Source organism: Salvelinus namaycush, chromosome 8 (genome assembly GCF_016432855.1).
Source record: "Salvelinus namaycush isolate Seneca chromosome 8, SaNama_1.0, whole genome shotgun sequence".
Classification (NCBI taxonomy): Eukaryota; Metazoa; Chordata; class Actinopteri; order Salmoniformes; family Salmonidae; genus Salvelinus; species Salvelinus namaycush.
In genome coordinates, this window is record NC_052314.1 from 11,374,357 (window position 1) to 11,398,959 (window position 24,603).

Consider the following 24,603-nt stretch of genomic DNA (forward strand, 5'->3'; position numbering starts at 1 on the left):
GAGTGAAGAGGAGAAGAACTCTTCTTGGGAAGTGGGGTAAGTGAGGCGAGCCGCGAGGCAGGCCTACTGCCTGGCCATGGCTCTGTTAATTGATTAAATATGTGAGAACTGATTATAAATGTTAGTAATTAGGTAGCATTGATGGATGGTTTCAAGTAGCACTCAAGATGTTTCCAGTTTCATTCTTTCATCCACAGTGAAAAATTGAGTTAGTAGAGAAAAAGATATCCATGAACCATCCTTGTCCATCTTACTTGTCTTTCAGTGGGAGATCTGAAAGTGACAGAACTGTCATCAGGTCCTTTGGGCGCCTCTGAAGCCACGGACATAAATCTCAGACACATGATGCCTCCGAGGTACGACCAGTTCAATAGTTTGGCATCCTTTTACGATAAACATCATGGGTGCCAGTTGCACGTCTGGCCTTCTGATAATGTGTGAATTATAGCATTCTCTATTACTGTTGGTGTGAGTGGCCTTTAAAGTTCTGAGTACTGGCCATGCATGCTCCTTATGGGTGATGGCATATGCTAAATAAAAGATGATGAAATAAGAACAACCATCTTGAAGGACGTGTTATTTATACTAGAGCCGCTGGGGGAGGGGAAGGAACAGGGAAACACCGTACTGTATTTCATGACCTTGTCAGCCCATTGGTTTGGTCTGTAATCCGCTTCCATAAAGAGAAATTGAGGATTATAGCGAGGGATCAGAAAATGCAATATATACCTTCTTAACACTTGAGCTGCCTGCGATCAGTCAGTCAGTTGGGGATCCCTTAACAAGCCTGTGCTGCTCTCTTTAGTCCCGAGGTGAGAACCAACGCTTACAGTATGTCCCTCTCTGTCTGTTCTGTACTTCTAACTAGTTAGACACTATCTGAAGGAGAGAAGATTTATTAAGATTTTACTCAGGTTTTAGTTTTCGGAGAAACTACATTTTTCTAGCTATAATATACAGAAGCATTATGGTCTTTGCGCTAACTTATTAATGAGAAATTGCAGAATTATAGTGATATGCCTATTTAATGTCAATACTTGGCTGTTGGTTGAGGAAAATAAGATTGTTTTATAAAGATTTTAGCATGTGAAATGCATTTTAGTTTGTGAAATGAATGTGAATTGTATTGTGTATTGCAATTGTATTGCACTGTAGCTAATTATTCATTTGTATTTGGTTGTTATTGTTGGCTCTAGTCCAAGAGTGTTAAATGTCTTTCCTGTAGTCATAAACTGATGCGTTTGGATTGTTGCTTTATGTAGTAATGCTCTTTCTATATGACATCTTATTCTTATTCAAATATATTTAATATCTGTCACTAATGTTTAAATGACTCAAATTATATATAATTCGAAAAATACTGACACCAACGTTTTCAAAATCATAACTCAATTACTCAATTACTTGGTTTATTTCAATACATTTTATAGATATTTTATTTGTTTTGTACAGTATTTCATGATTTATTTTGTCGGTGTATCTTAATTTGTAAACTTTCAATAGTAGTATTTGCATAAGAAAATGTTCTCAGGTACCAGTAGTGTATTGAATGTGTTTTAGTGAGCAGACCGTATAATTATCTATGGGGTGGTAAATGATAGATCTAAATGGACTGATGATGTGACATGCAGAAATGGTACACCACCACAAGACATAAATCTGAAAGCGATCGTCAAATGTTTTCCTTCCTCTCAACACCATATTTTAGACATACCTACACAGCCTGTTACAACGTTATAGACATCTCTGATACATCACCTAATTGGCAACCTGGACAAATATATATATAAATATATATATATATATATGTATATATATATATACAGTACCAGTGAAAAGTTTGGACACACCTACTCATTCAAGTGTTTTTATTTATTTAGACTATTTACATTGTATAATAATAGTGAAGACATCAAAACTATGAAATAACACACATGGAATCATGTAGTAACCAAAAAAGTGTTAAACATATCAAAATATATGTTATATTTTAGATTCTTCAAAGTAGCCACCCTTTGCCTTGATGACAGCTTTGCACACTCTTGGCATTCTCTCAACCAGCTTCACCTGGAATGCTTTTCCAACAGTCTGGAAGGAGTTCCCACATATGCTAAGCACTTGTTGTCTGCTTATCCTTCACTCTGCGGTCCAGCTCATCCCAAACCATCTCAATTAGGTTGAGGTGGGGTGACTGTGGAGGCCAGGTCATCTGATGCAGCACTCCATCACTCTCCTTCTTGGTCAAATAGCCCTTACACAGCCTGGATGTGTGTTGGGTCATTGTCCTGTGGAAAAACAAATGATAGTCTCACTAAACGCAAACCAGATGGGATGGCATATCACTGCAGAATGCCGTGGTAGCCATGCTGGTTAAGTGTGCCTTGAATTCTAAATAAGTGTCACCAGCAAAGCACACCCACACCATCCCACCTCCTCCTCCATGCTTCACGGTGGGAGCCACACAGATCATCCGTTCACCTACTCTGCGTCTCACAAAGACACGGCGGTTGAAGGCAAAAATCTCAAATTTGGACTGATCAGACCAAAGGACAGATTCCACCGGTCTAATGTCCATTGCTCGTGTTTCTTGGCCCAAGCAAGTCTCTTCTTATTATTGGTGTCCTTTAGTAGTGGTTTCTTTGCAGCAATTAGACCATGAATGCCTGATTCACGCAGTCTCCTCTGAACAGTTGATGTTGAGATGTGTCTGTTACTTGAACTCTGTGAAGCATTTATTTGGGATGCAATCTGAGGTGCAGTTAACTCTAATGAACGTATCCTCTTCAGCAGAGGTAACTCTGGGTCTTCCTTTCCTGTGGCAGTCCTCATGAGAGCTAGTTTCATCATAGAGCTTGATGGTTTTTGCAACTGCACTTGAAGAGACTTTCAAAGTTCTTGAAATGTTCAGTAATGACTGACCTTAATTTCTTAAAATAATGATGGACTGTCGTTTCTCTTTGCTTATTTGAGCTGTTCTTGCCATAATATGGACTTGGTCTTTTACCAAATAGGCTATCTTCTGTATATCACCTATACCTTATCACAACACAACTGTTTGGTTCAAATGCATTAAGAAGGAAATAAATTCCACTATTTAACTTTCAACTAGGCACACCTGTTAATTGACATGTATTCCTCATGAAGCTGGTTGAGAGAATGCCAAGAGTGTGCAAAGCTGTCATCAAGGCAAAGGGTGGCTACTTTGAAGAATCTCAATTATGAAATATATTTTGATTTGTTTAACACTTTTTTCGTTACTGTATGATTCCATATGTGTTATTTCATAGGTTTGATGTCGTCACTATTATTCTACAGTGTAGAAAATAGTAAAAATTATTTGTATTATTTTCTACATCTACAATAGACTGACATTTTTACTAGACCCGGTCCAAAATCTGTGCTATGTGATGTTTGAAAAGACAACATTTCACTAGCCGGCGGGCTAGTTGGGTACATTTTCAACTAACCCGGTGTGAAAAGTTCTAGCCATCGTCAACCATAATTTCTATCCCTACATGTCAGCTCACAAGAGTTGCTGTACTGTAAATACATATATGCCTGTTTAGTTGAGCTTATTGAAGCTGGAGTGATACTATTTCAATTAAACATTTTAAAAGTAATGTGCAGCTCTGTGAAGTTCCCTCTCTTCTGCAAGTATGAAGGACGAGAGTTTTTCAGAACGGTACTGCTTTAAACAGTATTATTGGACATGCATGGCTTTGGTTAATTGCACAATAAACTAATCTGAATTTGAATCTGAACAATAATTACCCCGGATAGAAAAAGAGATATGCTAAGAAACACATTTTTATAATACATACACTATCGTTCTAAAGTTTGGGGTCACTTAGAAATGAAAATTTTGAAAGAAAAGCTGTGTACTACTCCCTTCACAGAACAGTGCACACTGGCTCTAAGCAGAATGGAAAGTGCACCGGGGCCTCCCACTCCTCTTTCTATTCTGGTTAGAGCCAGTTTGCGCTGTTCTGTAAAGGGAGTAGTACACAGCGTTGTACGAGATCTTCAGCTTCTTGGCAATTTCTCACATGGAATAGCCTTCATTTCTCAGAACAAGCATAGACTGACGAGTTTCAGAAGAAAGTGCTTTGTTTCTGGCGATTTTGAGCCTGTAATCGAACCCACAAATGCCGATGCTCCAGATACTCAACTAGTCTAAAGAAGGCCAGTTTTATTGCTTCTGTAATCAGAGCAACAGTTTTCAGCTGTGCTATCATAATTGCAAAAGTGTTTTCCAACGATCAATTATCCTTTTAAAATGATCAACTTGGATTAGCTAACACAACGTGCCATTGGAACACAGGAGTGATGGTTGCTGATAATGGGCCTCTGTACGCCTATGTAGCTATTCCATAAAGAAATTAGCTGTTTCCAGCTACAATAGTCATTTACAACATTATCAATGTCTACACGTTATTTCTGATGAATTTTATGTTATTTTAATGGAAATTTGCTTTTCTTTCAAAAACAAGGACATTTCCAAGTGACCCCAAACATTTGAACGGTAGTGTATATTCAGTGTAGTTAATCATGGAGAATGGAGACAGTTGAGTGAGTACAATGAACTGACCTGATGGAGCAGCAGCAGTTATTTTTGAGACAAGGCCTAACGTCTTGGTCATCTAAGGGATGTTCTAGAAGGCAATGGCAGGGCTGGTGGCAGGGCTGGCACCACCAGCTGCGGTGTTGGGTTACTGTGACCTCTCGGAGACAAGCCCACAATAACACAGAGCCATTTTAGACAAGATCTGGGCCCAATTTAGATCTCCTCAACACAAGATAACTTCCCCATCTCCAGGGAAACGATACCCAGAGCCCAGACCAAAGATTTGGAGTCGACTGAGTTTAAGGAATTCGGAATGTATTCTTATCACTTGTCTCAATTACAAAAGCAAGTAAGAAGACCGTTGTAAATCATAGCTGCATGCCATGGCCCCCGTTGGAAGTAGGGCTGAACAGGGATAATTGTAAAAAGGGACAGACTCAATAACACAAATTAGAAATAGCCTAGAGTACTCTTATTCAATGTGCTTAAAAAATATATACTTTTTTCATGCTTTGACTACTTTTTGTATTGAGCGGTCTAGCATTCTCCATGTACCTTATCCTATATAATAGTATCAGTAATCCTACTGGTGTAGTTTTGTAATTGGTATAGCTGAGTATATACCAGTATTGTTGGTAAAATGTTGGCTGTTATGAGTACATGATTCATGATTACTGTTGTTTTGTATTTCTAGGAAGTGAAGACACAAAACAGCCAAGATGGCTGAGTAAGTATAGGCCAATACATTGTCTACATGTTGTGTTTCAAGTGTTTAGGTAGTTGTACTTAACCTGACTTTCTTTCCTTGGTCCAATAGCAAGAAAGGCAACGTGTCCTCAAGCCGTAAGCACACTCTGAAGGTAAGGAATCCCACACAGCCATTTTAATGTTTTACGTAGAATAAAACATTTAATAATGTATAAAAATCATAATATAACATACTTTTAAAAAGTAGTAAAACAAAGGGAGATATAGGTCAATTATCTGTCAACTGTCATAATTTGTCTCCAGAGTTGTATGCTGGCACTTGCTAAGGATTGGCTTGAAGCTGAAGCATTAGAGAAAGTTAAAGAGAGGGAGAGATACATGGAAGAGAACTGCCCTCCTCTGGAGATGTCCCACTCCAAGGATGATTTGATGGTATGATATTCAGATATTCAAAGACAGACATTATGAAAACATATCATACCTGCTTGATACAGTGTGTTGTATGAATTGTGCTTCTATCCGGATCAGCTGTACTATGTTCAAGCATAAAAATAGGTATTATATGACGACAGTTACATTTTCCTTTGTTGCATTCTTTCATTAGGAGCTTTGCAAAAAGATGTACGACAAAATTAATGTGATTGATGAGGAGAGATACAACTTAGAATATAAAGTGATCATGGTTTGCAATGAGGTAAGCAACTGTCTTGTCTGTTCCTTTTTTTAATGTTTCAATATAAATATTCAGTGCCTTCAGAAAGACTTATTACACATTTTGTTGTGTTACAGCTTGAATTAAAAATGGATTAAATAGATTTTGATTCTCACCTATATACACACAATACCCCACAATGACAAATTGAAAACATGTTTTTAGATATTTTTGCAAATGTATTAAAAATGAAATACAGAGACATCTCTGAGTAAAATCACCTTTGGCTGTGATGACAGCTGTGAGTCTTTCTGGATAATTCTCTAAGAGCTTTCCACACCTGTATTGTGAAACATTTGCCTATTATTCTTTTCAAAATTCTTCATTCTCTGTCAAATTAGTTGATCATTGCTAGACAACCAGTTTCAGGTCTTGCCATTGATTTTAATGTAGATTTAAGTCTAAACTGTAACTCAACCACTCAGTAATATTCACTGTCTTCTTGGTAAGCAACTCCAGTATTGATTTGGCTTTGTGTTTTAGGTTATTGTCCTGCTTGAAAGGGTCTTTGTGGCTGAATTTGTGTTTGAAATTCACTGCTCGACAGAGGGCTATAGAGATGAGGTAGTCATTCACAAATCATATTAAACACTATTACTGCACACAGAGTGAGTCCATGCAACTTATTATGTGACTTGTTAAGGCTTGCCATAACCAAGGGGTTGAATACTTATTGACTCGAGACATTTTAGCTTTTCATTTTCTAATTGCCTTGAAAAATAATTCCACTTTGACATTATGGGGTATGGTGTGTAGAAAAAAGTTTATGAATGTTAAATTCAGGCTGTAACAAAATAACATTTTGAAAAAGTCAAGGGGTGTGAATACTTTCTGAAGGCACTGTATATACAATATATATATATATAACAGTATATATGGTATATGATAAATATATTTTATATGTATACAGTTCCTCTGTTGAGCCCACCTGAAACACTGATTTTCCTGTTCCAAAATTCCACCCACTAGGTTTTAGACCTAAACATAAAAATAGTTGACCTGAGGGGCAAGTTCAAGAAGCCAGCTCTGAAGAAAGTGCGTATGTCTGCTGATGCTATGCTCCAGGCTCTGCTGGGCTCCAAGCACAAGGTGACCATGGATCTGAGATCCAACCTGAAACAAGTGAAGAAAGATGAGAAGAAAGAGGTGGGTCCATTAGGTTGGATATCGCATCGGGAGACATTGTCAATGTTGAACGAACTTTAGGCCTTGATATTCTACACTTCATTGTCTTCTCACCCTTTCTACTATCACAGGATAAGGAATTGCGTGACGTTGGTGACTGGCGTAAGAACATTGACGACAAGGCTGGTATGGACGGCAGGAAGAAGATGTTTCAGGGAGATAATTAGATCATTGGGCTGTGTTTGTTTGATGTGACTGACTACTGTCCTGTAATAAATAGAGGAAACAGAAACAGAGAGTAAGAAAGTCTTCGGAAGATGTGTGAAATGGTCTGTCTGTTGATTTACTGCTTTACTCCCTGTAGTAGAGTAGCCTACTGTACAGTGACAAACTTTTCAAATAAATTGTCTTAAGGAAATCATTAAAAATTTATATTATTTATATTTTGTCATTTTGATACACAAAGAGAACTAAAATGCTAAATCTTGCAACCACTTGCAGTGGTTCCCTGGTAATGTTCTAGACTGCTGAGTTGCCCATATCTCTTTCTTTTCAAAAGTCACATATGCAGATCACTCCTATAGTTAAAGATGCGTTATAAAGGTTTTGATTAATTTCAGACAGTAGTTTTGAAAGTAGTGCTCAAAAGTCAAAACGGGCTCCTGAAAATAGTGCACAATTGTGTGCAACGTCACCCATTTTGTATGATACGTTACATCCTCCAAATAAAAAAAAAGAATAATCTTAAAATACCGTTCAATCTCTTTAATACTCCTCTCCGATTTTCTAGTCTAATTTGAGCAGCAGGTACAGTAACACGTTTCTTGAGGTTTTGAAATCAATGCTTTCTGTCATGTTGTACCACGTTATCTGGAACATTATTCAGTAACTGTTGGATAAAGAAAACTTAATGTTAAGTAAAATCATGATATTTGTTTTATAGATTTTATATTTGTTTTTAAGAGTTATTCATTCAACAGTTCAGGCTAATATGAGAAAAAAAAAAGTCAACAATTGGGCTCAGCAATTTTTTCTGCAGTCTTTTTGAGGTCTTTGTCATTGTCACTGAAATTAAGGTGAGTTACTTCATTATTTTGCATTTTTCCCTTTTGTATTACATAGTAAAAGCAAGTATATTATTTCATTGTTCACTTCTTACAATTGAAACAAATTGACCAAGCAATTTCATGTTTTCAAAATTGTAGTTAAATGTTTCCTGTCTACAATTTGCATTTACTGTATTTTATTATTTTCCTACTCTCAACAGATAAATACTCACTTAAACATCAGATGGAATCTTATTGATGCTTCAGTGGTAAGTGTCTTTACAGTGCATCCGGAAAGTATTCAGACCCCTTGACTTTTTCCATATTTTGTTATGTTACAGCCTTATTCTAAAATGGATGAAATATGTTTTTTCCCTCATCAATCTACACACAATACCCCATAAGGACAAAGCGAAAACAGATTTTTTTTGGTGCAAATTTATCAAATAAACACAACTGAAATACCTTATTTACATAAGTATTCAGACCCTTAGTTATGAGACTCAAAATCTATCTCAGGTTCATCCTGTTTCCTTTGATTGGACATGATTTGGAAAGGCACACTCCTGTCTATATAAGGTCCCACAGTTGACAGTGCATGTCAGAGCAAAAACCAAGCCATGAGGTTGAAGGAATTGTCCGTAGAGCACTGAGACATAATTGTGTCGAGGCACAGATCCGGGGAACAGCACCAAAAAATGTCTGCAGCATTGAAGGTCCCGAAGAACACAGTCGCTTCCATCATTCTTAAATGGAAGAAGTTTGAATCCACCAAGCTCTTCCTGGAGCTGGCTGCGCGGCCAAACTGAGCAATCGGGGGGAGAAGGGCCTTGGTCAGGGAGGTGACCAAGAACCCGATGGTCACTCTGACAGAGCTCCAGGATTCCTCTGTGGAGATGGGAGAACCTTCTAGAAGGACAACCATCTCTGCAGCACTCCACCAATCAGGCCTTTATGGTAAAGTGGCCAGACAGGAGCCCCACTTCAGTAAGAGGCACATGACAGCCCGCTTGGAGTTTGCCAAAAGGCTCCTAAAGGACTCTCAGACCATGAGAAACAAGATTCTCTGGTCTGATGAAACAGAGATTGAACTCTTTGGCCTGAATGCCAAGCGTCACGTCTGGATGAAACCTAGCACCATCCCTACAGTGAAGCATGGTGGTGGCAGCATCATGCTGTGGGGATGTTTTTCAGCGGCAGGGACTGGGAGACTAGTCAGGATCGAGGGAAAGATGAGCAAAGTAGAGAGAGATCCTTGATGAGAACCTGCTTCCGAGCGCTCAGGACCTCAGATTGGGGTGAAGGTTCACCTTCCAACAAGAAAACAACTCTAAGCACACAGCCAAGATAATGCAGGATTGGCTTCGGGACAAGTCTCTGAATGTCCTTGAGTGGCCCAACCAGAGCCCGGACTTGAACCCAATCTAACATCTCTGGAGAGACCTGAAAATAGCTGGTCAGCAACCCATCCAAACTGACAGAGCTTGAGAGGATCTGCAGAGAAGAATGGGAGAAACTCCCCAAATAGAGGTGCCAAGCTTATAGCGTCATACCCAAGAAGACTCAAGACTGTAATCGCTGCCAAATGTGCTTCAACAAAGTACTGAGTAAAGGTTCTGAATACTTATGTAAATAAGATATTTCGCTTTGTCATTATAGGGTAATGTGTGTAGATTGATGAGGGGAAAAAACGATTTAACAATTTTAAAATAGGGCTATAATGTAACATAATGTGGAAAAAGTCAAGGGCTCTGAATACTTTCCGAATGCGGATTTGAGGATTTGTATTTATTCTTCCAGTAGCACAGTTTACATGCATATTCTGACAAATGTAACAAGTTATTTTAAGACACAGTGGCCGTGAAAGGGGGTGTTGGGATATGCAAAAAACCCAGCAGCGGGATATGAGAATGAAAAACCCAGCAGCATTGTAGTTCTTGACACAAACCGGTCTGCCTGGCACCTACTAACATACCTCTTTCTAAGGCACTTAAATATTTTGTCTTGCCGATTCACACTCTGAATGGCACACATACACAATCCATGTCTCAATTGTCTCAAGACTTAAAAATCTTTCTTTAACCTGTCTCCTCCCCTTCATCTACACCGATTGAAGTTGATTTAACAAGTGACATCAATAAGGGATCATAGCTTTCACCTTGATTCACCTGGTCAGTCTGTGTCATGGAAATAGCAAGTGTCCTTAATGTTTTGTACACTATAGGACAAATATAAGCACCCACCAAATGATTCTTATTATATAGAAAGCATTTTGTCCAGATGTCCCCCTCGGTTAATAAAGAAATTTGCAGAGGATCTAGCTAGTTTCAGTTTAGTTTCAAGTTTTATTAGTCGTATGTAAAAAAACACGTAGTATACAAAGTCCAACAAAATGCTTACTTGCAGGTTCCTTCTCAACAATGCAAAACAATAAGAAATAATAAAAGATAAGAACATAAAGTAAATGGCATTTGAGCATAAGTATAATACATGAAGGCACAATTTATAGTCCAATATGTACACGTGTATCAGGGAGGACTGGGGGGGGGGGCAATCTCTGGTGGTCACACACTTAGTAAACACCTATTGGGTTATGTACCTTCAGTGTGGTCCCCAGTCCTAGAAAGAAAAGTGGCTGGAGACCAATCTCTACTCCATCCTGTCTGGGCAAATTCCAGGAAAAGTTCATTGTGAAGAGCTTCTACCTAGTTGCTCTTTAGGAATGCAAAAGCCAGTTTGCATACTTGGCTAAACACAGCACAGCAAATGTGCTGGTCAGAGTCACACACACCTGGCTTACAGAGACTTAAAGCAATCCACGGTGGTTCAGGTTCTGCTGGCGGACATGTCAAAAGCTTTTGATCGCGTCGACCATGCTAAACTCCTCCAGCATCTGGCCAGTCTGGGTCTGTGTCCAAGGCTACTCACCTGGCTTCACAGCTACACAACAGGGAGAACACAGAGGGGGATGGCAAATGGAATGTACAGCTCATGGATAGAGGTAACATCTGGGGTCCCACAGGGTGGGGTTGTCTCGCCTTACCTCTTTCTGCTCCACATGTGCACTCGGAGAGTCATCTTTGATTTGTCCTGTTCTTTAAGGCTAGAAAACATTGAAAATGACACCTCAATAGAAGAGGAGGTGAAGTAACTGGATGAATGGGCGGCAGACAACAACATACTTCTGTCCAACTAAGAATTTGTTTCTCTAGAAATCCTCCCCAGCAGGCTCCAATGATCCTGTGTAGACAGGTTGTTCCAGTTGGAACAAAATACCTTGGCTTCCACTTGGACAACCAACTCAGGGGTAACCAACATATTGACCAGGCAGTGAAAAGGGCTTCAAAGCATCTATTGCTGGTGGGTTCCACAAAGAATCAGCAAGCTGCACTGGACATGGTACAGAAAAGGACAAGCAAGATAGTAGCAAAAAATAGAGACATCCCACTGACTCTTCACCCTGTTGCAGGATAACTTTCCTGTAATGCAGGAAATGTAAAACTTCTAGTGTATTTGAGGTTTAAAAAGGCTTCTGAAGTTTGTAATTCCCACTTTGAAATTTCAGACTTGATTTTCCCTTACGAAAAATGTATCAACCCCTACAAATATGTCCATTAATTATAATACACACAATACTTTCCATTTCCTGTTGCTTGCTGCAAGATTATTTTCCTGCTGTAGCAAACTGCCTCAAATTAAGATCCTACATCTCCACATAATCTCCTACCACAGAGAAGGGGAGACAGTACTTGCAGAGTCCTCCGAAACCAGAACTAATTGTCCAGCATCAACGCAAGGACAAATAGGCTGAAAAATTCTGCTATACAGTCTTGATCTTCACTGTACGTTTGTAACTCATTTTGCAATTGACAGGCGGTTAAATAAATAAGCAATACAACTAGAATAACAATCTTGAAGAGTTGCTTATTTATATGAAGGCAGCATGGAGGTTGGGTTGTGGCTAGAGTTACAGCAGCTTGCTGAACCATTGGTCTGGAGCGGAACTTCAATCCAATTCCATAAAGAGAAATGCAAAGTTTTGCGATCACAGTGTGCCATTAAAACCCTCATAACATTTCAGTTGCCTGTCACAGTCCCAAATGTGTGTACTGCTCGATCGCCAGCTTTCTCTAACAGGTGAGAACCTCTCACCTGTCTATCCTGACTCTCTATCTGCTCCCTGTTTTCAGCTTGGTTAAGCCTCACAGGATTTCAGCAACTCCACTGGCTTTACTGTTCTGGATTAGCACTCCTCCTTCAGTTTGGATACTGTTCTGGATTAGCACTCCTCCTTCAGTTTGGATACTGTTCTGGATTAGCACTCCTCCTTCAGTTTGGATACTGTTCTGGATTAGCACTCCTCCTTCAGTTTGGATACTGTTCTGGATTAGCACTCCTCCTTCAATTTGGATACTGTTCTGGATTAGCACTCCTCCTTCAGTTTGGAAACCCTGCAGTCAGCTGCACACGTGAGATCAGACCAGGTGTCTCTCTGTGTGCAAAAGTACTGTTTAAATTGGTTTAGATAAAGCTTTGATGATAAAGAAACTAGTGATAAACCTTTCATGTTGAGGGGGGATATAGTCCTGTCAAAACACCCATATTATAGAGCATTTTACAACAGTTGTACAACGGTCTAATCCTGAATGCTGATTGGTTAAAAGCGCCAACACCGGCTTCTCGAGCATTATCACTTATTTAACAACTTTGCTCACTTGTCTTTTAGTCATAAAATTGTCATAAAATTAATATCACAAGAAATAAGAATGTGCAGGGTAAACATGTTTATCTTGTTTAATACGTTTGTTTGAGTTCAATATAGTCTGTAATGTAGTGTTAAATATATCTAATTTTGTAACTGACGTGACCGAATCAGACGTGGCAAATTCTGGCGAACATTGATGTTCAATGAGGTGTAGCCAATTCTTGGGAACATTGCCAGCTACTTGATATTTTGAAACCAGACTCCTACATGAGCAATTCATTTAGAAAGCTATACTCGTCAGTCTCCTTTGACGTCAGTGGACATGCATTTAAATCGATTTTGTCAGTTGTCATGTATTTATGTCATGTGCATCATGCCAAAGTACATTTGGTTTTGTTTACAAATGGAATAATTTTTTGTAAGTTTATAATTACTAGCATTTCCATTTTGATTGTTGTTGGATCTTCAAAGATTAGTTTGAAATCGTTTTAATTTGGAATGCGAATATGTTTTGGGTCGTCACATACATCACAGATAATCACCTCTGTCCTTCAAGACCACATCCTCAGTCACTGGCAGATTCTTACAAATATTGTAAAGTACATGTAGCATGTTTCATCATTTTGTCCAATCATTGTTTTTTAGGGGGAGAAGGTTGCGTGGTTGTAAATCTATTGATTATTCTGTATGTTGGGGATGAAGCTCCTTCAAATCGTCCTTGGCCGTCTCAGTAGTGTCCTGTGCTACAGTACGGTTTGGAGGCACATGAGAAAGTGTTAGGTTATAATTGACCTGCTGATGACAACTGACAGTATCAGAAGAGAATCCCAAGAAGACAGCTGGCTCCTTCCTTAGACACAATTTTAGAAATGAGCTCCTTTCCCTGAACACAGCAGGGAAATAACTATCCTAACCCTCTGAGTGAAACTGGCGTCAGTGTGCTGCTAACAGTGCTGTCCCTGTCCCCTTGCTGGGCTTGAACTAGTGGTCCTCTGGTCGCAAACACACGTGACCGCCAAACCAGTTGTGCTGTAGAAAAGGATCCAATTCGATAGCGCCATTGGCGCCATTTCAAGCTAGCTGTGGAGTGAGCTTACGGCACATTCTTAATTGTTACATGAGGAAGCACAATGTTACCTCTCATTCATCGAAGTCAATTCTGTTTGGTAAAGTATTGCTATTGGTATTCAAATGCTGTTCAAATGAAAAAAAGTTGTCAGAGTGCATAAATATTTGTATTGTATTGTATATTCTCTGTGTTGAGTTAATTACATTGTTGTATTGTCGTTTCTTTCCAAAGGGGTCTGAAGCAAACAAGAGGCCAAGATGTCTGAGTAAGTTCCAATATGTTCTTATGATATCAGTGACTATATTTGTCTGCCCTGTGTGAATAATATTAACTTCACTACTATATTGGTGTTCATCAATGGAATAGCCTCCCATTAGGGGCGAGTGGGGTAAGATGGGACATTTTATATATGCTCAATATGGAAAAATAAATATAGCATTCACTCTATGATGTATACTTTATGATCTTGGACATCCATGTATACAGTATCAATAAATTGCCTTTTTTATTAATGGTTGGAAACTCATCTTTACCTCTCCAGTGCCCCATGTCCCATTTTTTTTTTAAATCAAAAATGTAAACATTTCTAGGAAATTCACACATCTTTTGATCAACTCTTTTAGGAAAAAAATGGCATCGAGTCGCAAGCATCATCTGAAGGTAATTTGTCACAAGTAAAATTGAAGATTTTTTTTTTGTAAATAAACTTTATCTTGAGCACAATATATTATAATATTACATTATACTGAAAGTCTTTGTGTGTTGTGATGTGTATTCCACTGTTAACCTTCATCCAGTTGTGTCACTATTCCTGCTTCTCTCTCCTTCTCCAGAGCTTGATGCTCCAGATTGCTAAGGGCTTGCTAGATGCAGAGGCCATAGAGGCAGTGGAAGAGAAGAAAATGTACATGGATGAGAACTGCGCTGCATTGGACATGCCTGGGTCATTGGCGGAACTGCAGGTACAGTATCAAATGCTTAAACTACATGTTCAATCTACACTGTCAGGAAATTCACTTTCGTTGCCCCACAGTGCAGGTGGGTTGTTTTTATTACATTCAGTTCTTAATTTGAATCTTTAGTTGTTCAAGGTTCCTTTTGTTAATAACCTCCTGCAGGAACTGTGCAAGACAATTCATCACCAGATTGATAAAGTGGATGAAGAGAGATATGACCTGGCAGGCAAAGTGGGCAAGTGTGACAAAGAGGTACAGAAACCATAATTAATCTGTCAAGTGAAATCCTATTGTAGCCATTTGAGGTTGATTATGTATGTTGATTTTCTCTCTTGTTAAGAGTGCAGATCTAGTCTTTTTCCTGACTTCCTCTCTTCACAGATTGAGGATTTGAGGATTAAAGTGATTGAGTTCCAAGGCATGAAGAAGCCAGCTCTGAAGAAAGTACGTATGTCTGCTGACTCCATGCTCCAGGCACTGCTGGGCTCCAAGCACAAGGTGTCTATGGATTTTAGAGCCAACCTGAAAGAAGTGAAGAAGGAAGTCAAAGAGGAGGTGGGTATTTGTGTGGAAACCTACAAAGCAGAGAATTGGTATAATACTATGGAAGGATATCAGTGCATACCCATGGGAAGATGTAAGATGTTTTGAGTTGGGGGGGTCACCTTTATAAGAAAGCGTTGCCTGTCTCTATCATCGAATTTGCGTATAGTGGCGCAGCAGACAGAAGCAGAAGACATTTTATGATTTAGCAAAAGCATTTCATGCAATTCTACATAATTTTACATGAAGGGAGACATTTGCAAAATATTTTTTAATACCAAACAAATAACCAAAATGACAGGGTACTCTGACCCTGAAACAACCGTAATGACAGGGTACTCTCACCCTGAAACAACCGTAATGACAGGGTACTCTGACCCTGAAACAACCGTAATGACAGGGTACTCTGACCCTGAAACAATCGTAATGACAGGGTACTCTGACCCTGAAACAACCGTAATGACAGGGTACTCTGACCCTGAAACAACCGTAATGACAGGGTACTCTGACCCTGAAACAATCGTAATGACAGGGTACTCTGACCCTGAAACAACCGTAACTACAGGGTACTCTGACCCTGAAACAATCGTAATGACAGGGTACTCTGACCCTGAAACAACCGTAATGACAGGGTACTCTGACCCTGAAACAACCGTAATGACAGGGTACTCTGACCCTGAAACAATCGTAATGACAGGGTACTCTGACCCTGAAACAATCGTAATGACAGGGTACTCTGACCCTGAAACAACCGTAATGACAGGGTACTCTGACCCTGAAACAACCGTAATGACAGGGTACTCTGACCCTGAAACAATCGTAATGACAGGGTACTCTGACCCTGAAACAACCGTAATGACAGGGTACTCTGACCCTGAAATAACCGTAACTACAGTGTACTCTGACCCTGAAACAACCGTAATGACAGGGTACTCTGACCCTGAAATAACCGTAACATTAATAACACCGTTCACATTTTCAAACAGTCCATTCATATTTTCCAACGGGGCTATACATTTGGGTGAGGTTTTTTTCTCGCCTGAGTAGCCTTGTTTCACTGGCAAAAATGAAATGAAACCATCTAGTGTTCAGCATAATAACAACACAATGTCAAATACAGGTAGCCTAGTCAAATAATTTACATCCAATCACATTAACCGTTACTCTCTTGCGGGAATTCCACTAACGGACCGTAAGTAGTCAGATGTAGCTGCTGCTCATTCTGTTTGCTCGAAAATTGATAAATGGTTAAAAAAAGTAAGGCCTGCGTCCATAGAGACACATACCAGCTCTACTGGTAGTACTGCTACAACCAGCAGTACTACACTTGCACCTGTCGATGACACAAGTTGTTCAATTCATCCAATGCTAGCATCAGTAATTCTACATTTGTTGTTGGCCAGCTAGCATGGACACTGACAGTTGTGAATCTGATGCAGCCGAAGAGCTACTGCCCCCTTACCCGGGAAAGCACCGAACAACAGACAGGGACATTGGACCATCGAAGATGTGCAAATATGATGAGAACTACATTTATTTGGGGATCACTTATATTGGGAGTAGTGCCTTTCCTCAGCCACAGTGTGTTATGTGCAAAAGTACTATCTCACAACTCGATGAATCCTTCACTCTTGTGCAGACATTTAGAAACAAAACATGCCAATTTGAAAAATAAGCCACAGTTTTTTGAGCGAGAATTAAGATGACTTTCGAGTAGTAAGACATGTATAAAAGCAATAGTTCCATTAATAAGAACAGGCTAGAAGTGTCTTATATGGTGAGCTACCGAGTGGCTAGGACAGGCAAGCCCCATGCTATTGTGGAGGACTTAATTCTTCCTGCTGCTGTGGATATGGCTGGGACAATGCTGGGGGAAAAGGCCCCCAAAAACTATACAGACAATGCCTTCATCAAACAACACTGTTTCACGACGCATCAGTGACATGGCAGGAGATGTCTTGAAACAATTACTGCTTCACATACAAGCCAATGAATTCTATGCATTACAGCTGGATGAGTCAACAGACGTGGCGGACCTGGCACAGCTCCTGATAAATATCAGTTACGTTTATAGGGGGTCATTAAGGAAGACATCCTCTTCTGGAAACCAGGACAACAGGAGAGGAACTTTTTAAAGTACTGGACAGCTTTGTGACATCAAATGGACTTTGGTGGTCAAGATGTGCTGGTATCTGTACTGATTGGTGCAAAATCCATGACAGGGAAACATAGTGGAGTGGTAATGTGAGTGCAAGCAGTTGCTCCTGACCCCACTTGGGTACACTGCACTTGGGTATTTTCTGCACTGTGCAATGATATGGGCAGCGACCATGTAAGTGCGCTGGTTATCAAGGGGCAAAGTACTGACACGTTTCTTGAATTGAGAGACGATCTTAAAGTTTTCTTTACTGACCATAATTTTCATTTGTCTGAACTCATGGTGACGAGTTTCTCACACGACTGGCCTATCTGGGTGATGTTTTTTCTCGCCTGAATGATCTGAATCTAGGATGACTGGGACTCTCCGCAACTATATTCAATGTGCGGGACAAAATTGAGGCTATGATTAAGAAGGTGGAGCTCATCTCTGTCTGCATTAACAAGGACAACACACAGGTCTTTCCAGCATTGTATGATTTTTTGTGTGCAAATGAACTCAAGCTTACGGACAATTTCAAATGTGATATAGCGAAGCACCTGAGTGAGTTGGGTGTGCAATTACGCAGGTACTTTCTCGAAATGTATGACACAAACAACTGGATTCGTTGTCCCTTTCTTGCCCTGCCTCCAGTCCACTTACTGATATCTGAACAAGAGAGTCTCATCAAAATTGCAACAAGCGGTTCTGTGAAAATGTAATTTAGTCAGAAGCCACTGCCAGATTTTGGATTGGGCTGCGCTCAGAGTATCCTGCCTTGGCAAATCGCTCTGTTAAGACACTGATTCCCTTTGCAAACACGTACCTATGTGAGAGTGGATTCTTGGCCCCCACTAGCATGAAAACTAAATACAGGCACAGACTGTGTGTGGAAAAAGACTGAGACTCTCTCCAATACAACCCAACATTGCAGAGTTATGTGCATCCTTACATTTTCACAGAACCGCATACCCTTCTCATTAACCTGTGGTGAGTTATTCACCATTTTTTGATGAACAAATAAGGTTTATATGTAAGATGGCTAAATAAAGAGCAAAATTATTGATTATTATTATATTGTTATTTGTTCCCTGGTCCTATAAGAGCTCTTTGTCACTTCCCATGAGACGGGTTGTGACAAATGTTTAATAAATATGTGTGTGGCAGGCTTACAACGATGGCAAAAAACAACATTTAAGAGTGTGCAAACCCTGGTGCTAGAGGGGGTACGCAGCTGGAGGTTGAATGTTTAAAGGGGTACGGGACTATAAAAAGTCTCTCAGTCCCTGCCGCTGAAAAATATCCCCACAGCATGATTCTGCCACCACCATGCTTCACTGTAGGGTTGGTGCCAGATTTACTCCAAATGTGACGCTTGGCATTCAGTCCAAAGAGTTCAATCTTGGTTTCATCTGACCAGAGAATCTTGTTTCTCATGGTCTGAGAGTCTTTGGGTGCCTTTTGACAAACTTCAAGCGGTGTGAAAGTGCCTTTTACTGAAGAGTGGCTTCTGTCTGGCCACTCTACCATAAAGGCCTGATTGTTGGAGTGCTGCAGAGATGGTTGTCCTTCTGGAATGTTCTCCCATCTCCACAGAGGAACTCTAGAGCTCTGTCAGAGAGACCATTGGGTTTTTGGTCACCTTCCACCAATCTCCCCTGATTGCTCAGTTTGGCCGGGCAGCCAGCTCAACGAAGAGTCTTGGTGGTTCCGAATTTCTTCCATTTAAGAATGATGGAGGCCACTGTGTTCTTGGGGACCTTCAATGTTACAGAAATTTTTTGGTACCCTTCCCCAAATCTGTGCCTCGATACAACCCTGTCTCGGAGCTCTATGGACAATTCCTTCAACCTCATGGCTTGGTTTTTGCTCTGACATGCACTGTCAACTGTGGGACCTTATATAGACAGGTGTGTGACTTTCCAAATCATGTCCAATCAATTGAATTTACCACAGGTGGACTCCAATCAAGTTGTAGAAACATCTCAAGGATGATCAATGGAAACAGGATGCACCTGAGCCCAATTTCGAGTCTCATAGCAAAGGGTCTGAATACTTATGTAAATAAGGCATTTCTGTTTTTTTATTTTTAATACGTTTAAAAAAATCTAAAAATCCGTTTTCGCTTTGTCATTATGGGGTATTGTGTGTATATTTATTTTGTTTAATCTATATTTTTGTTTAATTTATTTTGTTTAATCTTTTTTAGAATAAGGCTGTAATGTAACAAAATGTGGAAGAAGTCAAAGGGTCTGAATACTTTCCAAATGCACTGTATGTGCGCTCAGCGGTGATGGCAGATGCACTCGTGCCAATAACCTATCCCTCAAAGATACTTTGTAAAACAATGCTGTTTGCTCAGTATTGGGAGTTGATCAAATATCAGTAGTGGATAAAGTACCCAATTGTCAAACTTGAGTAAAAGTAAAGATACCTTAATAGAAAATGACTCAAGTAAAAGTGAAAGTCACCCAGTAAAATTCTACTTGAGTAAAAGTCTAAAAGTATTTGGTTTTAAATATACTTAAGTATCAAAAGTAAAAATCATCTAAATATGAATAATAAAAAATTCCTCATATATTTACAAACCAAACGGCAAAACTCAGACATATTTTACAAATGAAGCATTTATGTTTAGTGAGTCCGACAGATCAGAGGCAGTTGGGATGACCAGGGATGTTCTCTTGATAAGTGTGTGAATTGAAACATTTTCTGTCCTGCTAAGCATTCCAAATGTAACGAATACTTTTGGGTGTCAGCGAAAATGTGTGGAGTAAAAAGTACATTCTTTTCTTTAGGAATGTAGTGAAGTAAAAGTAAAAGTTGTCAAAAATATAGATAGTTGAGTAATGTACAGATACCCAAAAAACTACTTAGGTAGTTCATTAAAGTATTTTTACTTAAGTACTTTACACCACTGTCAAATATTTTGTTAGCCTAACAACAGACTATAGACAGATTAGAGTCTTCTGTATTCAGCAGTAGCTATTTGCTTTCCAAACTGTTTTTCCCATTATTGTATTTTGAAATATTGCGAAAGACCAGGCAATTTTAGCTGCTCACTGTTCACAGTGGCGACTCAACAATCAGCTGTTTGATATTTGCCACAAGTGCTGCCCAAATTGCAGCAGGCATCCTGACTGTATGCGCTTGTGATTACACACAATCCACAGCTAAAGAAGCTATTGATCCTCTGTCGCTAAATTAAGCTCTCTGGTACATTCATTTGAATGATTTCATTTATTGTTGTACAGACAGGAACCTATAATTTTCTATAATTTTGCCAAATGTATTTAAATGTATCAGAGGGTGCTGCAGCACCCCTACTTCTAGAGACAGCAGGAGCGGCAGGAGCGGCAGGAGCGGTAGAGATACTCTCAATGATCGGCTATGAAAAGCCAACTGACATTTACTCCTGAGGTGCTGACCTGTTGCGCCCTCGACAACTACTGTGATTATTATTCTTCGACCATGCTGGTCATTTATGAACATCTGAACATGTTGGCCATGTTCTGTTATAATCTCCACCCGGCACAGCCAGAAGAGGACTGGCCACCCCTCATAGCCTGGTCCTCTCTAGGTTTCTTCCTAGGTTTTGGCCTTTCTAGGGAGTTTTTCCTAGCTGCCGTGCTTCTACACCTGCATTGCTTGCTGTTTGGGGTTTTAGGCTGGGTTTCTGTACAGCACTTGGAGATATCAGCTGATGTAAGAAGGGCTATATAAATACATTTGATTTGATTTGATTTGATACTTCACGAGGCTATGTATCAGTGCCTAAATACAGTCGTGACCAAAAGTTTTGAGAATGACACAAATATTAATTTCCATAAAGTTTGCTGCTTCAGTGTCTTTAGATATTTTTGTCAGATGTTACTATGGAATAGTGAAGTATAATTACAAGCATTTCATAAGTGTCAAAGGCTTTTAATGACAATTACATGAAGTTGATGCAAAGAGTCAATATTTGCAGTGTTGGCCCTTCTTTTTCAAGACCTCTGCAAAGTCAATTAACTTCTGGGCCACATCCTGACTGATGGCAGCCCTTTCTTGCATAATCAATGCTTGGAGTTTGTCAGAATTTGTGGGGTTTTGTTTGTCCATCCGCATCTTGAGGATTGATCACAAGTTCTCAATGGGATTAAGGTCTGGGGAGTTTCCTGGCCATGGACCCAAAATATCTATGTTTTGTTTCCCGAGCCACTTAGTTATCACTTTTGCCTTACGGCAAGGTGCTCCGTCATGCTGGAAAAGGCATTGTTCGTCACCAAACTGTTCCTGGATGGTTGGGAGAAGTTGCTCTCAGAGGATGTGTTGGTACCATTCTTTATTCATGGATGTGTTCTTAGGCAAAATTGTGAGTGAGCCCACTCCCTTGGCTGAGAAGCAACCCCACACATGAATGGTCTCAGGATGCTTTACTGTTGGCATGACACAGGACTGATAGTAGCGCTCACCTTGTCTTCTCCGGACAAGCTTTTTTCCGGATTCGCCAAACAATTGTAAAGGGGATTCATCAGAGAAAATGACTTTACCCCAGTCCTCAGCAGTCCAATCCCTGTACCTTTTGCAGAATATCAGTCTGTCCCTGATGTTTTTTCTGGAGAGAAGTGGCTTCTTTGCTGCCCTTCTTGACACCAGACCATCCTCCAAAAGTCTTCGCCTCACTGTGCGTGCAGATGCACTCACACCTGCCTGAGCAAGCTCTGTACTGGTCGTGCCCCGATCCCGCAGCTGAATCAACTTTAGGAGACGGTCCTGGCGCTTGCTGGACTTTCTTGGGCACCCTGAAGCCTTCTTCACAACAATTGAACCGCTCTCCTTGAAGTTCTTGATGATCCGATAAATGGTTGATTTAGGTGCAATCATACTGGCAGCAATATCCTTGCCTGTGAAGCCCTTTTTGTGCAATGCAATGATGACGGCACTTGTTTCCTTGCAGGTAACCATGGTTGACAGAGGAAGAACAATGATTCCAAGCACCACCCTCCTTTTGAAGCTTCCAGTCTGTTATTCAAACTCAATCAGCATGACTGAGTGATCTCCAGCCTTGTCCTCGTCAACACTCACACCTGTGTTAACGAGAGAATCACTGACATAATGTCCGCTGGTCCTTTTGTTGCAGGGCTGAAATGCAGTGGAAATGTGTTTTTGGGATTCAGTTCATTTGCATGGCAAAGAGGGACTTTGCAATTAATTGCAATTCATCTGATCACTCTTCATAACATTCTGGAGTATATGCAAATTGCCATCATACAAACTGAGGCAGCAGACTTTGTGAAAATGAATATTTGTGTCATTCTGAAAACGTTTGGCCACGACTGTACAGCACATTACATTTGAAGTCAATAATTTTTGTCATATTAAATTATTTTATTGAAAAAGGAAAGAAACACCACTCCATATTGACTAAAATCACTCTATGAACGTACTTTCTTTCCTTTTTACAAAACCCTTAAAGCTCAAATTTTAAATAACCTAAACAAATAGCTTAGATTCTCTCTTGACCGGATCTCTCTGCTGTAACACCCACTCTACCCTTACAGGACAAAGATGCAGTTGGTGACTGGCGTAAGAACATTGATGACAAGGCAGGCATGGACGGCAGAAAGAAGATGTTTGAGGCCGTATAAACGCTGTGGCACGACTCAGTCCCATTTCACCTGCCTTTCTCTGTGTCCTAATGATAAGTCAGTTGTGGTCAGCCATGGCTGTATTTTGTGTTAGATATATAAAGTGGTATTGTGGTTAAGTCAGATATGGATTTGTATGACCATGTTGTCGACTGAGATAATTACCCTTTTCACAGCAACTTGAACATATTTTGAAGAACACTTACTGTATGAAGAAATGTACTTAAGTATATATGACTGAATTTTAAATAAATATTTGAACGTTTACAACTGGAATAGCATTTTTATTTTGCTTGCATTTCTTTTAGGGTTTTGTGATAAAAAAAAAGAGAACACGACTTATGCAGTTACCTACTTGATTTGGGTATGAGTAGCACACTATTCAATGTTATTCAATAGCAGATAGCAATTAGAAGCTAGATGTAAAGAAACAAATGTAACGACTGAAGGACTTTAATCTTAGGACATAATTTCTTAGAACATGTCACACACACCAAAAGGTATATGCTCTGTATATTCTCTCTCTCTCTGCTGAATCCTGCTGTAATTATGACTCCTAGAATTGGTAGCATCTCTTTCTTGTTTGGGCATCTTGTGCATGGAAACTGATACCAACATATTTAGGCTAGGATTTAATCAATTGTAGATTTAATCAATTGTTCAATACTAATACTAATACAAAAATATAAACACTCATTTTATATGAAAAATGAAGAATGAATATAGTGTAACATGTTATAACGACTTTCATGACTACGCATTAATAAACTATTTATAATCTATTAGTAAATAAGTATTTCATTATTTGTAAACATTTATAAACATGTATACGTTTTTATAAGCATAGAAAGCATTACATTTCATAAGCATTAGTAACATGTACTTTAACTTTGGCCTATAATGGCTAATTCGTGAAAGTTATTGTAAAGCATTACCGAATATTGTATTGTTAGTATTTCTCACACAAAAATCAGCATGCATAGTGTGTTGACCAGGGTAGTTGAGTATTCATGATGTTTTCTTGTATTCATGATGAAAAACCTATGTTTTCTTGTGTCTTATGACACCATAGGTTGGTGTTGTATCTTGTGACGTCTCCGCTGTAGCGAGAGCAAGACAGCGGTGGACTAGCATGGATATGACGCCCTCTACTGCCTCACCGTAGCACACACAACTGCAGGTATGGGAGAAATAAGAAACCTGTTGGCTGGCCATAGTAATCAATTCAGATATGGATCATCTGTGTAATAGATCATCTTTGCGTTTTTGCTTACTACAGCTTTGATGTGATTTATTGACGAGTGTTTTGGTTTTATTGTCAATTACAGTGTAGAATTCAATCTGGGTAGATGCAAAATTGAGAAATCTGGGTAGATATATATATATTGAATGGAAAAAGGATATTAGG

General features: G+C 39.6%; 2 protein-coding genes across 2 annotated transcripts; both read left to right on the forward strand.

The window, feature by feature from the left end:
- Positions 1 to 751: 751 nt before the first annotated feature.
- On the forward strand, positions 752 to 7,859 carry LOC120051761 (troponin I, fast skeletal muscle-like). Its single transcript, XM_038998648.1, has 7 exons — positions 752 to 812; positions 5,259 to 5,291; positions 5,382 to 5,424; positions 5,576 to 5,704; positions 5,877 to 5,966; positions 6,954 to 7,130; positions 7,241 to 7,859. The coding sequence occupies exons 2-7, from the start codon at positions 5,284 to 5,286 to the stop codon at positions 7,334 to 7,336; spliced, it is 543 nt and encodes a 180-aa protein (XP_038854576.1). The 5' UTR covers positions 752 to 812; positions 5,259 to 5,283; the 3' UTR covers positions 7,337 to 7,859.
- Positions 7,860 to 14,186: 6,327 nt separating this feature from the next.
- LOC120051804 (troponin I, fast skeletal muscle-like) lies at positions 14,187 to 23,195 on the forward strand. Its single transcript, XM_038998690.1, has 6 exons — positions 14,187 to 14,194; positions 14,553 to 14,589; positions 14,763 to 14,891; positions 15,048 to 15,137; positions 15,267 to 15,440; positions 23,109 to 23,195. Exons 1-6 carry the CDS (start codon positions 14,187 to 14,189, stop codon positions 23,193 to 23,195), a joined length of 525 nt encoding a protein of 174 aa, XP_038854618.1.
- Positions 23,196 to 24,603: the final 1,408 nt, after the last annotated feature.

What these genes read in the sequence shown, in the direction of transcription:
- LOC120051761 (XM_038998648.1), top strand. An exon ending in GCCGTAAGCACACTCTGAAG is followed by an intron (nt 5,425 to 5,575) that starts GTAAGGAATCCC and finishes ATTTGTCTCCAG; the next exon opens with AGTTGTATGCTGGCACTTGC. An exon ending in AGAAAGATGAGAAGAAAGAG is followed by an intron (nt 7,131 to 7,240) that starts GTGGGTCCATTA and finishes CTACTATCACAG; the next exon opens with GATAAGGAATTGCGTGACGT.
- LOC120051804 (XM_038998690.1), top strand. An exon ending in GGTCATTGGCGGAACTGCAG is followed by an intron (nt 14,892 to 15,047) that starts GTACAGTATCAA and finishes AACCTCCTGCAG; the next exon opens with GAACTGTGCAAGACAATTCA. An exon ending in TGGGCAAGTGTGACAAAGAG is followed by an intron (nt 15,138 to 15,266) that starts GTACAGAAACCA and finishes CTCTCTTCACAG; the next exon opens with ATTGAGGATTTGAGGATTAA.